The 16,073-nt window shown below is 47.1% G+C and overlaps 1 protein-coding gene across 1 annotated transcript in view; it reads right to left on the bottom strand.

The window, feature by feature from the left end:
• Positions 1-16,073, bottom strand: part of LOC310660986 (vasoactive intestinal polypeptide receptor-like) — a 109,927-nt gene that overhangs the window by 58,307 nt on the left and 35,547 nt on the right. Inside the window, exon 2 of the mRNA XM_083406650.1 lies at positions 15,697-15,793. Coding sequence (XP_083262776.1) covers positions 15,697-15,793 — 97 coding nt within the window. The remainder of the gene's footprint in view (positions 1-15,696; positions 15,794-16,073) is intronic.

The following is a 16,073-nucleotide window of genomic DNA, read 5'->3' as shown; positions in this document are numbered from 1 at the left end:
TCTAAGATTCTATGATGATGATGATTAAGTAAATTTGTATACTGCCCTATACCTGCAGGTCTCAGAGCGGTTACAACATAAAATCACAGTATAAAAACACAAAATACATGATAAAAATAAGAACACGAAAAAAATCAATAATCCTGCCCCAATACCTTTTAAAAGGGCATTGGATGTCAATCAGCCAAACAAGAGGAACGTTTTTGCAAGGCGCCTAAAGGTTTATAATGAAGTCGCCAGCCAAACCTCTGTAGGGAGAGCATTCCACAAATGGGGAACAACTGTAGAAAAGGCCTGTTCTGGTGTTGCCAGCCCCCAGACCACCGGTGCCTTTTAAAATTCCTTTTTGTGGTTTTGTTGTATGGTTTCATGTTTTTATTGCTGTAAGCCACTTTGATAGATCTTTTAAAATGACATATATGGTACGCAAATATTTTTACAAATAAGTACTAAATCTCTGGGGTTGCAGAGAGGACATCTCTGCCAGGCCTGCCGAGAGACGCCAGGGATTGAACCTGTGACCTTCTGCATCCGAGGCAGAAGCTCTACCACCAAGCTCTGGCTTCTATATGCTGTTGCGCATGTTGCTAGCCAAACCCAATTATTTATTAACAACACTCTAGCCAGTGTGCATTAAGGTCACTGCTCCGTTACTATAATAATAATTTATTATTTATATCCCGCCCATCTGGCTGAGTTTCCCCATCCACTCTGGGCGGTTAAAAACAATACAGCATTAAATATTAAAAAGTTCCCTAAACAGGGCTGCCTTCAGGTGTCTTTTAAAGAGAAGATAGCTGCTTACTTCCTTCACAACTGAAGGGAGGGCGTTCCACAGGGCAGGCGCCACTACCGAGAAGGCCCTCTGTCTGGTTCCCTGTAACCTTGCAATGAGGGAACTGCCAGAAGGCCCTCGGCGCTGGATCTCAGTGTCTGGGCTGAACGATGGGGATGGAGACGCTCCTTCAGGTATGCAGGACCGAGGCCGTTTAGGGCTTTAAAGGTCAGCACCAACACTTTGAATTGTGCTCGGAAACGTACTGGGAGCCAATGTAGGTCTTTCAAGACCGGTGTTATATGGTCTCGGCGGCTGCTCCCAGTCACCAGTCTAGCTGCCGCATTCTGGATTAATTGCAGTTTCCGGGTCACCTTCAAAGGTAGCCCCACACACAGCACATTGCAGTAGTCCAAGTGGGAGATAACTAGAGCATGCACCACTCTGGCAAGACAGTCCGCAGGCAGGTAGGGTCTCAGCCTGCGTACCAGGTGGAGCTGGTAGACACCCGCCCTGGACACAGAATTAACCTGCACCTCCATGGACATCTGTAAGTCCAAAATGACTCCCAGGTTGCGCACCTGGTCCTTCAGGGGCACAGTTACTCCATTCAGGACCAGGGAGTCCCCCACCCCCACCAGCCCCCTGTCCCCCCAAAACAGTACTTCTGTCTTGTCAGGATTCAACCTCAATCTGTTAGCCGCCATCCATCCTCCAACAGTTACAGCTACACATCACTTGGGAAGACAGGCGAACTAATACCAGTGTACTGGAAGAGGCAAAGATCATCAGTGTTGAAGCAATGATTCTTCAACATCAACTTCGTTGGACTGGTCATGTTGTTAGGATGCCTGATTATTGTCTTCCAAAGCAACTACTCTATTTCGAACTTAAAAATGGAAAGCGTAATTCTAGTGGTCAGCAAAAGAGATTTAAAGACTGCCTCAAGGCAAATCTAAAAAATGTAGTATACACACTGACAACTGGGAAACACTGGCCTGCGAGCGCTCCAGTTGGAGAACAACCTTGACCAAAGGTGTCATGGGCTTTGAAGACACTCAAACTCAGGACGCAAGGGAGAAACATACTAGGAGGAAGGCACACTTGGCAAATCCACACTGTGATCAACTCCCGCCCGGAAACCAATGTCCCCACTGTGAAAGGATGTGTGGATCCAGAATTGGCCTCCACAGTCACTTACGGACTCACTGTTAAAACTGTGTTTATGGAAGACAATCTTACTTGGCTACGAGGGATCGCCGAAGAAGAAGACAGCAACCAGTTTTCTGCAAGTGACAAATGAGGTGTGCACCTCCAGATATGGCCCCCAAGGCCTTTCTATCTGGTCCTCAGGACTCTCACGGAGCAATATCCCCTATCCCTAAGCCTGTCCATCACTGGCCCCAAGGTCCTTGCTTGCCTGGGTGGAAGATGGAGACAGGTGTGTGTTTGCGTCTATACAGCTCTAACCTTTGCCCATGAGGAAATATGGACCTCAGTCAGAAGAAAGTTCCCCTTATCTGAGCCAGAATAAACACCCTACAAAAGAAAGAAGACAAAGAGTGCGAAAAGGGGCCCAGGGACAGCAAGTGAATGACTCCAACTCATCGCTGTTAATCACAGCAACAATTGCATCCTTGTGTTTATTGCGACAGTTGTTAGGAGAGCTAATCCCGAGCATATTTGCATCTATTTTCTAAAGATGTGGTGGGAGAGAGGAGAGGAAGCTGTTCCAAATTTAAAATGTCTCTTCCTTCACAGCACAAGGTGATTTGCTGCTAAAAGGCTGCTTAATCCCAGAAGATAGAGGACAGATGTTTTTCTCCCCAGCTACAAGTCAAACAAACTCTTTGGCTTGCATGCCTCTGCCTTCGCGGCGGAGAGACAAAAAGTGTTCCCGCTGCAGCCACCGAGCAAACAAAATGTCATGCGTTTATGGAACGAGGTTGCAAACCCGAAGCTAAACAAAGCAACTAGGTGGAAAATGGGGAAGGAAGTGAGAAATATTTTGCTAAGTCTGCTCTCAGGGGGAAGTGGTAACAGCCAAACGAAATCTCACTCGGGGCCTGTCATGTATAGATCAGCGCTTAAAACCGTGTCGGACATTTTGCTATATATTATGCTCTCTGCCTGGATTGTGGGAGATTTTGCATTCAAACCTAACAATGCACGCCTATGCTAGTTAATAAATGATGGGGTTAAGGACCAGGCAGCTGTAAATTGCTGTGATTTGTTACAGAAGGCTTGGTTAGGTCATGCCCCCCTCACCTTTGGAGAGGAAGTAAATAAGGGTTGTTTCCTGTCCTCCCATCTTCTCTTTGAACTATGTAACTGAGCAGACATCTCAGACTGTATGTTTGAGATTAAAGTCCGTATTTTGTAACCAATAATACCTTGCCTGTGTTGTTTCTGCTGCAGTGTCGAATGATACATGAGTGAGATCTCTGATTCCTGTAAGTAAAGCATTTAAACTTACTTAAGGCTGTAGTCTATTTACTCTGTTGTAAATAAAAATATGCCCTTTTCCCTTATGGGGTATCCAAGAGCCCATATAGAGTCCTTACATAGGTTCCCTATTGGTAGGAGAAAATAACAGAGGCCAACCAGAGAATATTGAGAAGCAAAGCAGCTAGTAAGCTTGATCTTTATTGATCTGTTGCAACAGGGTGCTCCCCTCACACGCAGGAGAGGAAGAGGACCCCCAAAATTGCTGTGCAAGGGCTTATAAAGACTTTTGAAATTCCCATTCTCTAGATCAAGACCACCCCCAGAAACATTATGCATACATCACAGAAGGGGTGTAACCTAAGACCACCCCTCAGATACATCCCACCTACATCACAGAAATTTAAATGTTGTTTTTCTCCTGTCACAGTTTATCTCCTGTCTGGCAAATTACTTGATTGGATTGCCTGGGGAGCCTGGTCATTCTTTTGTAGTGGTAAAATACTTATTTCCTGGGCCAGGTCACAGGCTCACACCTTATTCAAACAGACATATCCTTGAGACAGGATTTGTGAGGAAAGAGACAATGGGGAGGCTTTTCCAGTTTAACCTTGCAGAGAAAGGATTTGGTCAGTTTAAGAATCAAAATGGTTCCAGGTTGGTCTTCCTGTGTTGATCTATGTATGTGCAGTTATGAACATTACCATATATCTAATACCATAAAATTCCTATCACAACTCCGAGAACGGTGGGGGGTGGGGGAAAGCAGAATTGCAAGCACTTAATACAATGGTACCTCAGGTTAAGAACTTAATTTGTTCTGGAGTTCAGTTCTTAACCTGAAACTGTTCTTAACCTGAGGTAGCACTTTAGCTAATGGGGCCTCCCACTGCCACTGCACCGCCGGAGCACGATTTCTGTTCTCATCCTGAAGCAAAGTTCTTAACCCGAGGTAATATTTCTGGGTTAGCGGAGTCTCTAACCTGAAGCATCTGTAACCTGAGGTACCACTGTACTAGGACATGCAAAGGTCTGACAACTTGTATTTTACTGTGCTTTGCAAACACTGCACCTACTTTTGTATAAATCTCTGTTGGAGGCTCTTTTGGCGATGGAGTAACCGAAACTCCATGTACTTTTTGAATTCAGGCAGTCTGCCGTTTTTTTCTTTTCTTTTGCAGTTTCCCCACTCCAGGACTCAGGATTAACTGGTATCCCCCAGTTAATTTCCAACAGGTGTAAATACAGTGGTACCTCGGGTTACAGATGCTTCAGGTTACAGACTCCGCCAACCCAGAAATAGTACCTCGGGTTAAGAACTTCGCTTCAGGATAAGAACAGAAATCGTGCGGCGGCAGCAGGAGGCCCCATTAGCTAAAGTGGTACCTCAGGTTAAGAACAGTTTCAGGTTAAGAACGGACCTCCAGAATGAATTAAATTCTTAACCAGAGGTACCACTGTACAGGTAACTGACATCTTTCGCTTATTATCTTTACATGATCGTAGCTTTGCACGTGTATGTGTATGTGACGGGGGGGATAAATAAATAAATGTGGAGTGGAGGAAACCCACCATTCACCACTCCCCATTTCTTTATCCCTTCTCCCCTGCACACGGCTGTGATCACAGGCTTCCTTGGCACTGGGAAGGCTGTCTGAGGGCTTAGTGCAGGCACCCCCAAACTCGACCCTCCAGATGTTTTGGGGACTACAATTCCCACCATCCCTGACCTGTTAGTCAGGGATGATGGGAGTTGTAGTCCCAAAAACATCTGGAGGGCCGAGTTTGGGGGTGCCTGGCTTAGTGCCTCCTTTACTGGACTTTGTGAAGGTGGAATGAGGGCTCTGGGATGCTGTCTTCCCGAAGCCAGGCAAGCAGCCCTCCACCTTGGGGGGGGGGTATTGGGGGGGCTGTTTCCTGCCTTTATGCATTTATGTGTGGACCCTGGAACCAAACCCTCCTATAAGATGCAAGTTACCTGCATAGTGAAGGCTCTGTATTTACTCCAAATATAGAAACTTTTATTTAATAGCTTTCTTTCCTTCCTTCCTTCCTTCCTTCCTTCCTTCCTTCCTTCCTTCCTTCCTTCCTTCCAAAGTTCTAGGTTCTGGAAATGGCATTTCTGAACTTCAAATGCAACTTCCACAAAAGTTTCAAAGATTAATTTTTCGGTTCCCCAGCAGGCGGTTTTGCCGTCATCCAGACTGAAAGGGCAAGAATTTACCCTCTCAGAGGAAGCAAAAGGATGCATTAATTAATTTCTTATCTTGCCGCGCTACAAGCTGAAGAATAGAGCAGATGCCACATTTGAAAACTCATTAACCTTTCTTGACAGCTTTTATTATTATTATTTTAACATTTTTCTGTGCTTTGCTAAATCTCCCCTCCTGAAAGGCACCACGTGGTGCGTTTTTGACAAAGACTGGCAGAAAGGAAATCACAACAAAGAAATCTTTGCTGGGATCTCCAAGACAAGACCCTTTCAAGAATACATTTCTGCAAATCATTGTCGGAAGGAAATGATTAAATGTTTTGGATTTATACACTTTTGCTGTGTGTTACAGCTTGGGGAGACAGAGCCTCTCTCAAGCGCTACAGTGAATAAAGTTGGATGAAGATGTCATGCCAGAGTGTGACAGCTGTGAAAAAAGCGAATTCCACGTTAGGGATGACTAGATGAGGGATTGAAAAATGGAACTGTAATCTTATTTGGTCTTTCTAGTCGAAGGTGGAGGAGACTCTTGAGAGTCCCATGGACTGCAAGAAGATCAAACCTATCCATTCTGAAGGAAACCAGCCCTGAGTACTCACTGGAAGGACAGATCCTGAAGCTGAGGCTCCAAGACTTTGGCCACCTCATGAGAAGAGAAGACTCCCTGGAAAAGACTCTGATGTTGGGAAAGATGGAGGGCACAAGGAGAAGGGGATGACAGAGGACGAGATGGTTGGACAGTGTTCTCGAAGCTACGAACATGAGTTTGACCAAACTGCGGGAGGCAGTGGAAGACAGGAGTTCCTGGCGTGCTCTGGTCCATGGGGTCACAAAGAGTCGGACACGACTAAACAATAACAACAAGTCGAAGGTTTCCATTGAAATAGGTTCAATCTACAATGCGATGGCTAGCATTTTTCCTGCACTTGCATTATTGGGGCTTGGGGATTATCTTAACCAAAAGATGACTGATAAAGATTAGCCTTCTTGCACTGTTAGAGATAGCCACATGCCAGAAGTCAGCAGAAAATTTGAATAATGAATCATGGCATGCTTGAGGCTGGAGAGTAGCATTCAGGGCCGTCTTAAGCATACGCAGCGCCAGGGTGCAAAGATCCGCCCGGTGCCCCTTGCTTGCCCAGAGTTGTTCGTCCTTTTTTGGGGGGGGGGGACACCCCAAAGTTGTTGACCCTTTTTTAAAGGAAATACAGTGGTACCTCTGGTTGCAAACGGGAAAACGGGATCCATTCCGGAGGCCCATTCGCAACAAGAAAGGAACGCAACCCGCAGCGGCGCATCTGCGTGGGTTGAGATTTGCTGCTTCTGCGCATACGCATGACATCATTTTGCGCGTCTGCGCAAGCAGCGAAACGCGGAAGTAACCCTTTCTGGTACTTCCGGGTCGCCGCGGGACATAACCTAAAAGAATGTAACATGAAGCGGACGTAACATGAGGTATGACTGTAGTTGTTTACCTTTAGAATGGTTGCGGGGCGTAGGAAGGTGGGTGTGGGTTCCATGCTGGGGAGAAATGCCGGGTGGCACAGTCACCACTACCTCCCCCCCAGCTGCATGGCGGCTAACTGTTTCGGAGCGGTGTATAACATTGTGGGCATCGCAACAAGAACTACCCACTCTGGAAGAATGGCAGATGAAGGTGATGGACTACATGGAACTGGCAGAAATGACCGGCAGAATCAGAGACCAGGGAGAAGAGACGGTGGAAGAAGATTGGAAGAAATTTAAAGACTATCTACAGAAATACTATAAGATAAATGAATGTTAGTATGTCATCGGATTGAACGTAAAAGGTTATTAGTAATAAAGTGGTAAAGGAGTACAGAAAATTTAAAGGTTAAAAGGTGTAAAATTAAAAGGCTTTAATTTGTTAAGATATTAAGGAGATTAAGATATATTAAGATACTAAGATCAATTTAAAATTAGACAAGACAGAGGGAAGGGATTTGCTGATTAAATATATGAACTAGAATACAGTGAAGGGAGGTGTGGGGAAGTCTGGGAAATAAGTAAATGCAAGGAATATTACGAAATGGAATTGTTTTTAATTGTTTTTCTGTTTCTTTTTATTTTTGTGTTGCTTTCTCTGTTGTTTTGTATTTTTGTATTTTTGTACTTCTGTATTTTTCTGTTATTTTTTCTTCTTATGTAAAAAACTTAATAAAAAATATAAAAAAAATAACATTGTGGGCACTGCGCGCCACATCCTGTTGCATGCGCAAGCTGCAGGTGGCTTTTCCGTTGTTGGCGCATGCTCCCAGCGCCACCCAACGCTGGAGTGCTGCGGGCTCTTCTGCTGCGGGTGGCTCGTTGCAAGTTCGGGGCAAACGTTGGAGTCCGGGGAAGAGTCGCCCGCAGCAGAAGAGCCCATGGCGTTCCAACGGGCTCTGCTCCACTCGGCTGTCGGCAGCTCTTGCCCAGACTCCAATGCTAGGCCCCAGATTCTTGGCCTGGTACCTCTGAGAGCCTGGTGCCCGGGCGCGGTGCACCCTTAGCGCCAACGATTAAGACGGCCCTGGTAGCATTAGTTGGAAAGCTAACATGTCAACTCAGAGCAGCCAAAAGAAAATCTAATCCTTCCTCTTTTTATAATACTGTTTATCAAATACATGAGGACCAAGGAAGAAAACCACCGAGTACACATTTTGGAATAACGCGATCACCATTTATTGAGATTTGAATGAGGATGGCTCAGTCGGTAGACCATGAGACTCTTAATCTCAGGCTCATGGGCTCAAGAAGAGAAGAAGAGTTTGGATTTGATATCCCACTTTATCACCACCCGAAGGAGTCTCAAAGCAGCTAACATTCTCCTTTCCCTTCCTCCCCCACAACAAACACGCTGTGAGGTGAGTGGGGCTGAGAGACTTCAGAGAAGTGTGACTGGCCTAAGGTCACCCAGCAGCTGCATGTGGAGGAGCGGAGACGCGAACCCGGTTCACCAGATTACGAGTCTACTGCTCTTAACCACTACACCACCCTGGTTCACATTGGGTAGAAGATTCCTGCATTGCAGGGGGTTGGACTAGATAACTCTTGGGGATGCTTTCCAGCTCTACAGTTCTACGATTCTAGGATTCAGTGGTGAGCGGGAATCCACTGGATTCTGCCTGATGGCTCGTGCCCTTGAACACTGGCAATGTCTCTGCATGACAACTCTATTCCGCAATACTGTTATATCAGCATGCTTTTACATGAGTAGAATGTGTGCTTTTATCTAAAATGCATCTCTGGGTTATTTGTGGGACATAGAAATTCGTTTCCCCCTCCCCAAAAATATAGTCCAGCCCCCCACAAGGTCTGAGTGACATGGACCCCCTGCTGAAAAAGTTTGCTGACCCTTGCTTTAATGTTTAAATGAGAAAATCCCAAGCCTCCAGAACCGGCCGCTTCTACCGCCTCACTACTGTAGGAGCAATGCTGAGAAGCTACGGCAGCGGACCCCATTAGGAAAATGAAACTGTGCTCCCTTTTGCTTCATTTGTGACTCAGCCCACCTCGCGCCCCCAATTCCTTTCGCTTCTCCTGAGCTGCAGTGATCGTCCTGATTGCTCTCATATTTACCCCCTAGAGGTTTTTCCTCATCCAATTTGTTAAAGCAATCAGAGCTTTCAAAGAATCAGACCAGGCTGCCCAAGACCCCAGTCGCTTTCTGATCCGTTGTCTCCACTTTACTTCTCAGTGCCATGCTGGGTGGTTTTGTGCTTGTGGAAACATGCAGAGCGGGGGACCTGAGCAGCCAGCAGCCCAGCAAATGAGCCAGAACAGATTGAAAAAGCTTGTTATGGTTTGTGTGTGTATTAACAGAATGAGTGATTAGGAAGGAAATTGATTAGCTAAAATGAGATAATCAGATTACACCCATGTGGATGAGTAGCTGCCATATTGTTTATCTGGCTCTGATATGCCCTCCCCTCAATAATGCTATTCTAGGCAGCATCAACAGGAGTATAGCGGGAAGTAATCATACTGCTCTCTTCTGCCAGTATTTGGAGTACAGTGTCCAGTTCTGGCCACCACAGTTCAAGAAGGGATATTGACAAGCTGGAATGTGTGCAGATGAGGGGAACCAAGGTCTCGAAACCAAGCCATATGTGGAATGGTTGAGGGAGTTGGGAATGCTTAGCCTGGAGGAGAAGACTGAGAAGGAGACAGGGTAGCTGTCCTCAAATATCTGAAGAACAGTCACATGGAAGATGGAGCAAGCTTGTTTTCGCCTGCCCCTGGTCTCCCAGTTCACAGTCCAACACTCTAACCATTACACCATTTACCACTGGACTACAGCTCCCAACATGCATGATCTGCTAAATGGGGCTGATGGGAATTGTAGTTCTTACAATGCTTTGAAAGCACCACGTTGGCTATCTCAGCTGCAGTCAGTATTTGTGAGGACAGATAACAACAACAACAATTATTATTATTATTATTATTATTATTATTATTATTATTATTATTTATACCCCACCCATCTGGGCAGCTTCCAACAAAACACTAAAATACAATAACCTATTAAACATTAAAAGCTTTCCTAAACAGGGATGCCTTTAGATGTCTTCTAAAAGTTTGGTAGTTATTTTTCTCTTTGACATCTGGTGGGAGGGCGTTCCACAGGGCAGGTGCCACTACCAAGAAGGCTCTCTGCCTGGTTCCCTGTAACTTGGCTTCTCGCAGTGAGGGAACCGCTAGGCGGCCCTCGGAGCTGGACCTCAGTGTCCGGGCAGAACGATGGGGGTGGAGACGCTCCTTCAGGTATACTGGACAGAGGGTGCCCACACCTGCCAGCACCACCATATTCTCTCAGAAATGCTTTTTTAAACAAACCGTTTCCTCTAATACAGCACATTTTAAAATGGTAGCTGAAAACCCCAGGAGCCGGCTTCCTTTTCCGCATGGGGAAGCAGACTCTGCAGCTTTCCACGTCCTGATGAACTATATTTCTAGATTATTGGCTGTGCTGACTGGGGTCAATGAGAGTTGGAATCCAAGAACATTTGAAGGAGCACAGATCCTGCAGCTAGCACTCACTGCAAGGCACAGGCAACAAGTTTTCTTGGAGGGCAGTGACAACACCACCAAACTACCACGCCTAAACAATTTCGTCTGTCTTCGCCTTTAGCAATAAACTGAGCCAAACCAATGGTTTCCCCGTTTGCTTTCTGCAAGCCACCCATCGCAGCCAGCTCTTCCTGCTTCATAGAAGGAAACAGCTTGTATATTTAGTGTCCAGAGGTAAAGGAATGATGGATGAGGCTTTGCGGAGGGCTGGTCTTGAGTAATGACTAGTCAGCGGCCTAATCAAACATGTCCAAGCAGATTAATCACCTTTAATCAATGCAAGTGATAAAAGGGCTTCTAAATCCAATGTTCTTTTCAGTTTGTACTGATTATGTCTGACTCTTTCCTTCTTTTTTAAAAAAGACACCCTTCATTTCATTAGCCAAAGGCAACAAATTGCTTTTTAAACAATGACCGATATTCCCACCTGACCACAGGATGCAAGCGGCTGCAGCAGTTAATACACATATCTGCCTATAAAGCTGTTCTATTAGATTTGGGACTGCAAGGATTTTCGTGCTCGCTGCCACGGCCAAGGGGCATTGTATGTGCAAAGGACAGGCATGTTGGAACTGATCAGAGATGCCTGGATGGCAGGTCACATGGGGCTTTGCAGAAGGCTGAGGGAGAGTAGGACTCAAGGCAATGGATTCAAGTTACAAGGAAAGAGATTCTGACTCAACATTGGGAAGAACTTTCTGATAGTCAGAGTTGTTTGGCAGTGGACGGGACTCCCTAGGGCAGTGGCGTAGCGTGGGTTGTCAGCACCCGGGGCAAGGCAAGTAATTTGCGCCCCCTAACCCGTGGATTTGCGCCCCCTAACCCTATCTCCCAGATGTTGCGCCCGGTGCGGCCAGCCCCCCTGCACCCCCCACCCTACGCCACTGCCCTAGGGTGGTGGTGGTGGACTCAGGGCCGTCTTAACTGTTGGCGCTAGGGGTGCACTGCACCCGGGCGCCGGGCTCTCAGGGCGAGAGTCCTGGGCCGAGCGTTGGAGTCCGGGGAAGAGCTGAGCGAAGCAGAGTCCGTTGGAGCACCGCAGGCTCTTCTGCTGTGGCCGGCTCTTCCCTGGACTCCAACGCTCGCCCCGAACTCGCGCCGAGCCGCCCGCAGCAGAGCCTGCGGCACCCCAACGGGCTCTGCTCCACTCGGCTGTCAGCTCTTGCCGCAGCTGCATAGCGGCTAACTGTTTCGGCGCCATGCCCGGAGCACCGTATAATGATGTGAGCACTGCAAGGCGCCGCCTGTTGGTTGCGCCACGCTGTGGGTTCCTTTGCTGGCTTTTCCACTGTCGGTGCACGCTCCCAGTGCCGTCCAACGTGGGGTGCCAGGGCAGAATGACGGGGAATGCAAGCGGCAGAGCACGTGGGGTGCTCTGGGCACTATGCGCGCAGCCGAAACAGTTTGCCACTGGGGGGGGGGCAGTGGGCGGAAAGTGTGTTGACTGTGCTGCCCAACATTCCCCCCCCCCCAGCATGGAACCCGCATCCACCTTCGTACACCCCTGTGCGTGGAGCGCTGGCACCCCCGTTGGTTGGGGCTGTGAGTCCTTGCATCCCACTACCGTATTTTTTGCTCTTTAAGAATCACTTTTTCCCTCCTAAAAAGTAAAGGGAAATGTGTGTGCGTCTTATGGAGCGAATGCAAGCTGCGCAGCTATCACAGAAGCCAGAACGGCAAGAGGGATTGCTGCTTTCACTGCGCAGCGATCCCTCTTGCTGTTCTGGCTTCTGAGATTCAGAATATTTTTCTTCTTGTTTTCCTCCTCCAAAAACGGTATTTCCTAAAAAAAGGTCAACAACTTTGGGCAACCTAGGGGTGCTGGGAGGAGCTTTGCACCTTGCCGCTGCATATGCTTAAGACCGCCCTGGGTAGACTCTCCTTCCTCGGACGCTTTTAGCAGAGATTGGCTGGGCATCTGTCATGGCTGCTTTAGTTGAGAATCCAGAATTGCAGGGGGTTGGACTAGATGACCTCCAGGGTACCTTCCAAATCTAAGCTTCTATGATTCTGTGAAGGGGCAGCAGAAGTACAAGGGGGTTGTGTGCATGGTACATGATGTCCGGGGCCCATAAACAGCGTAAACAAATAAATTCTTCCGATGCTCTACCACTGACCTGTAGCTGCTCTTCTGAAAACAGCATAATATTCCAGCCCTCCTGACTTCCAAGCAAAGGGACTGCTTTAAATAGGAACAAAGGAAACTTCCTTATACGAGGTCAGACCCTTCTACTAGGTAGCTACCGTCTACACAGAGCGACTATTTAAAGACGACTGACCCAGTTTGTGGTTCCTTCACTGATTTACGCAGAAAGATTGCACGCACACCTCTAGTTTTTGCAATGCAGCATCAGTTAAATATACATAAAGGTAAAGGGACCCCTGACCATTAGGTCCAGTCGTGGCCGACTCTGGGGTTGCTCATCTCGCTTTATTGGCCGAGGGAGCCGGCGTACAGCTTCCGGGTCATGTGGCCAGCATGACTAAGCTGCTTCCGGCGAACCAGAGCAGCGCACGGAAACGCCGTTTACCTTCCCACCCGAGCGGTACCTATTTATCTACTTGCACTTTGACGTGCTTTCGAACTGCTAGGTTGGCAGGAGCAGGGACCGAGCAACGGGAGCTCACCCCGTTGCGGGGATTCGAACCGCCGATCTTCTGATCGGCAAGCCCAAGAGGCTCAGTGGCTTAACCCACAGCACCACCCGCGTCCCTTTTTGTTAAATATACATACATACATATATATATAGAGAGAGAGAGAGAGAAATGCACATTTTCTGGGGGAACTGTGTACGACATAATTGTGTATTTGTGTGTGTGTTTAACGTGCAGAAAACCCAGCAGCTGACATGGGATGGAAACATACTAGTCCATGGGTAGGCAAATGAAGGCCCAAGGGCCGGATCCAGCCCAATCGCCTTCTAAATCTGGCCCGCGGACGGTCCGGGAATCAGCGTGCTTTCACATGAGTAGAATGTGTTCTTTTATTTAAAATGCATCTCTGGGTTATTTGTGGGGCATAGGAATTCGTTCTCTCCCCCTCCCCCCCAAAATATAGTCCAGTCCCCCCACAAGGTCTGAGGGACAGTGGACCGGCCCCCTGCTGAAAAAGTTTGCTGACCCCTGGACTAGTCCATCCACCCCAAAGTTGAGCATTTGCTTTGGATGTTGAATGACCTTGTTTGGATCTGAGGAAGCCCTTTGCATGGTATCAGAGGAGATAACACTGGACTGCAACAGCATTGGACTCCAGGTGTTGGACTACAACTCCCATCATCCTTGACCACTGGGCTAAGATGGCTGTGGATGATGGGAAATGTAGTCCAACAACTGAGGACCTAAGGTTGTAGAAGACTGGGCTAGGTGGACCAATAGCCAGCCTCAGAGTCAAGGAGATTCCTGAGTAGGAACATTTTTATTTTTAGTTGGAGGGAGAATTGCTCATTAGTCCCAATTCCCCCTTCCCAACTCTCTCCAGACACGACACAAAGGAAGACCAGATCTGGAGAGTGTTCTGGAAAGATATATTCCTAAGGCTGGCCTTTCAGGCTGCTAAATTCAGAAAGGTTATCTGCTTTCCCCCTGCAAGTGAAACAAATCTCTGCACTACAATAAAGGGTGAATGCTCCCTGTTAGCTGAGGCCAACTCACAGAGCCGATTGTTTACGCCACGTTCAAACCTGCCCCGTTCCTTAAGCCTCCTTTAAATAGAAAGAACTCGTTCGGTGACTCTGAAGGGGAACATGGGGAAGGCAAGTTAAACACACCTGGCTCAACAATCGGACCTGAAAAGTCCCCTCTGTCTGCAGAGCTCACACCTGGGCCCAACCTCTCCTGAACCTCCATCCTGGATTTCAAACGTGACTGAATCCCATGACACTGGTTTCGGAGCCGCGGCAGCCATTTTTAGCCAGAGGAACATTAAAGCCCCACAAGGGGCTAGTTCTCAGTGAGGTGGCAAAGCTATATCTGGGATGTGCATTTGGTCATGTGGGTGGCTCACATGACCAAATGCCTTCATAAAAATAATAAAAAAATTCCCTCTATGCAGAGAAGACAAGCCTGGCAGAGAGAATACAGTGGTACCTTGGGTTAAGAACTTAATTTGTTCTGGAGGTCTGCTCTTAACCTGAGGTACCACTTTAGTTAATGGGGCCTCCCACTGCCGCGGCGTGATTTCTGTTCTCATCCTGAAGCAAAGTTCTTAACCCAAGGTACTATTTCTGGGTTAGCGGAGTCTGTAACCTGAAGCGTCTGTAACCTGAGGTACCACTGTAATTTCTTTCTGACATGCTTGTTTTCTATATTGTGGGGGATCCATGTGTGACATCAACTGACCACCTCAGTTGGAACTAGGTGTTTTTGTAGTTTTCCTGTTCTTGGTCTGGCTCTTTAGCCTAATAATGCGATTGCAGGTTTGGGCAGGAGAGAGTTAACAGGACCAGAAGAATTGCTTAAAATTGGTCAAACTCCTGCCTAGCCTTTGGTCAGATGCATCCTTTTGTTAGTGAAGCTATAGGTGAGGAGTTTCCATGGAAACTAACTGCTAGACCTCCTCTTTAAGTCTTCTGAATGGGGCGAAAGCCGACAACAGATTGCTGTTTGAGTGAGACTAAGACTCAGAAAACCTGAGTTTTTGATTAGCGGTTTATCAGAGTGCTACCTTTCTATCTGACATGGGCTTTGGGTGTCTGTTTAAGCTGCGCTTCTGCCTGCATATTCGCAAATGAACCCGAATGTTGCAAAACACCACACTAAGCCTCCAGCGACCTCCTTCCAAAAGGATTTACTGTATTTTTTGCTCTATAAGACTCACTTTTCCCCTCCTAAAAAGTAAGGGGAAATGTGTGTGCGTCTTATGGAGCGAATGCAGGCTGCACAGCTATCCCAGAAGCCAGAACAGCAAGAGGGATTGCTGCTTTCACTGCGCAGCGATCCCTCTTGCTGTTCTGGCTTCTGAGATTCAGGGTTTTTTTCCCCTTGCTTTCAGCCTCCAAAAACTAGTTGCGTCTTGTGGTCTGGTGCGTCTTATAGATCGAAAAATACGGTACGCCACTTACGAGCTTCTTGGAGAAAAAGTTGGGATAAAAATGCAACAGATTAAATCAATCAATAAACAAACCAGAATGAGTCGGAGAGGATACACAGAAAGCAGAAGAGCTGTTTAAAATTCTAAAACCCCAATTCTTACCTAAAGTTTGGTTATCAAAGTCTGAGTGCTCAAAACATTTGTCCCGTTCAGATTCGATGATCAGCATGATAGAACATTCGGGAGACATGCTTGACACCTGCAGGAAGGCCAGAGAGAAAAAGAGATATTTTTTTTAACCCTCATCCAAGAATTGAGTCTGTTTGTTTAAAATGAGCTGTCCTTCCATAAAAAAATTCTCAGGGCAGCTACCGTCAGGAAAATAAAACACTCAGAGTAAAACTCCTGTGTTAAAACAGCAGGATCATATAAAAAAGACACGCCGTACTGGAGCTGACCTTAACTGACCCAGGACCTTGGAACTGCTATGTTCACACATTCAGTTAACTTTTGCCCCACTCTTTCCAGGCACAGGCCTG

The sequence above is a fragment of the Podarcis tiliguerta genome, assembly GCF_965153285.1.
Source record: "Podarcis tiliguerta genome assembly, chromosome: 12".
Taxonomy (NCBI): Eukaryota; Metazoa; Chordata; class Lepidosauria; order Squamata; family Lacertidae; genus Podarcis; species Podarcis tiliguerta.
This window is presented reverse-complemented; position numbering and strand designations above follow the sequence as displayed.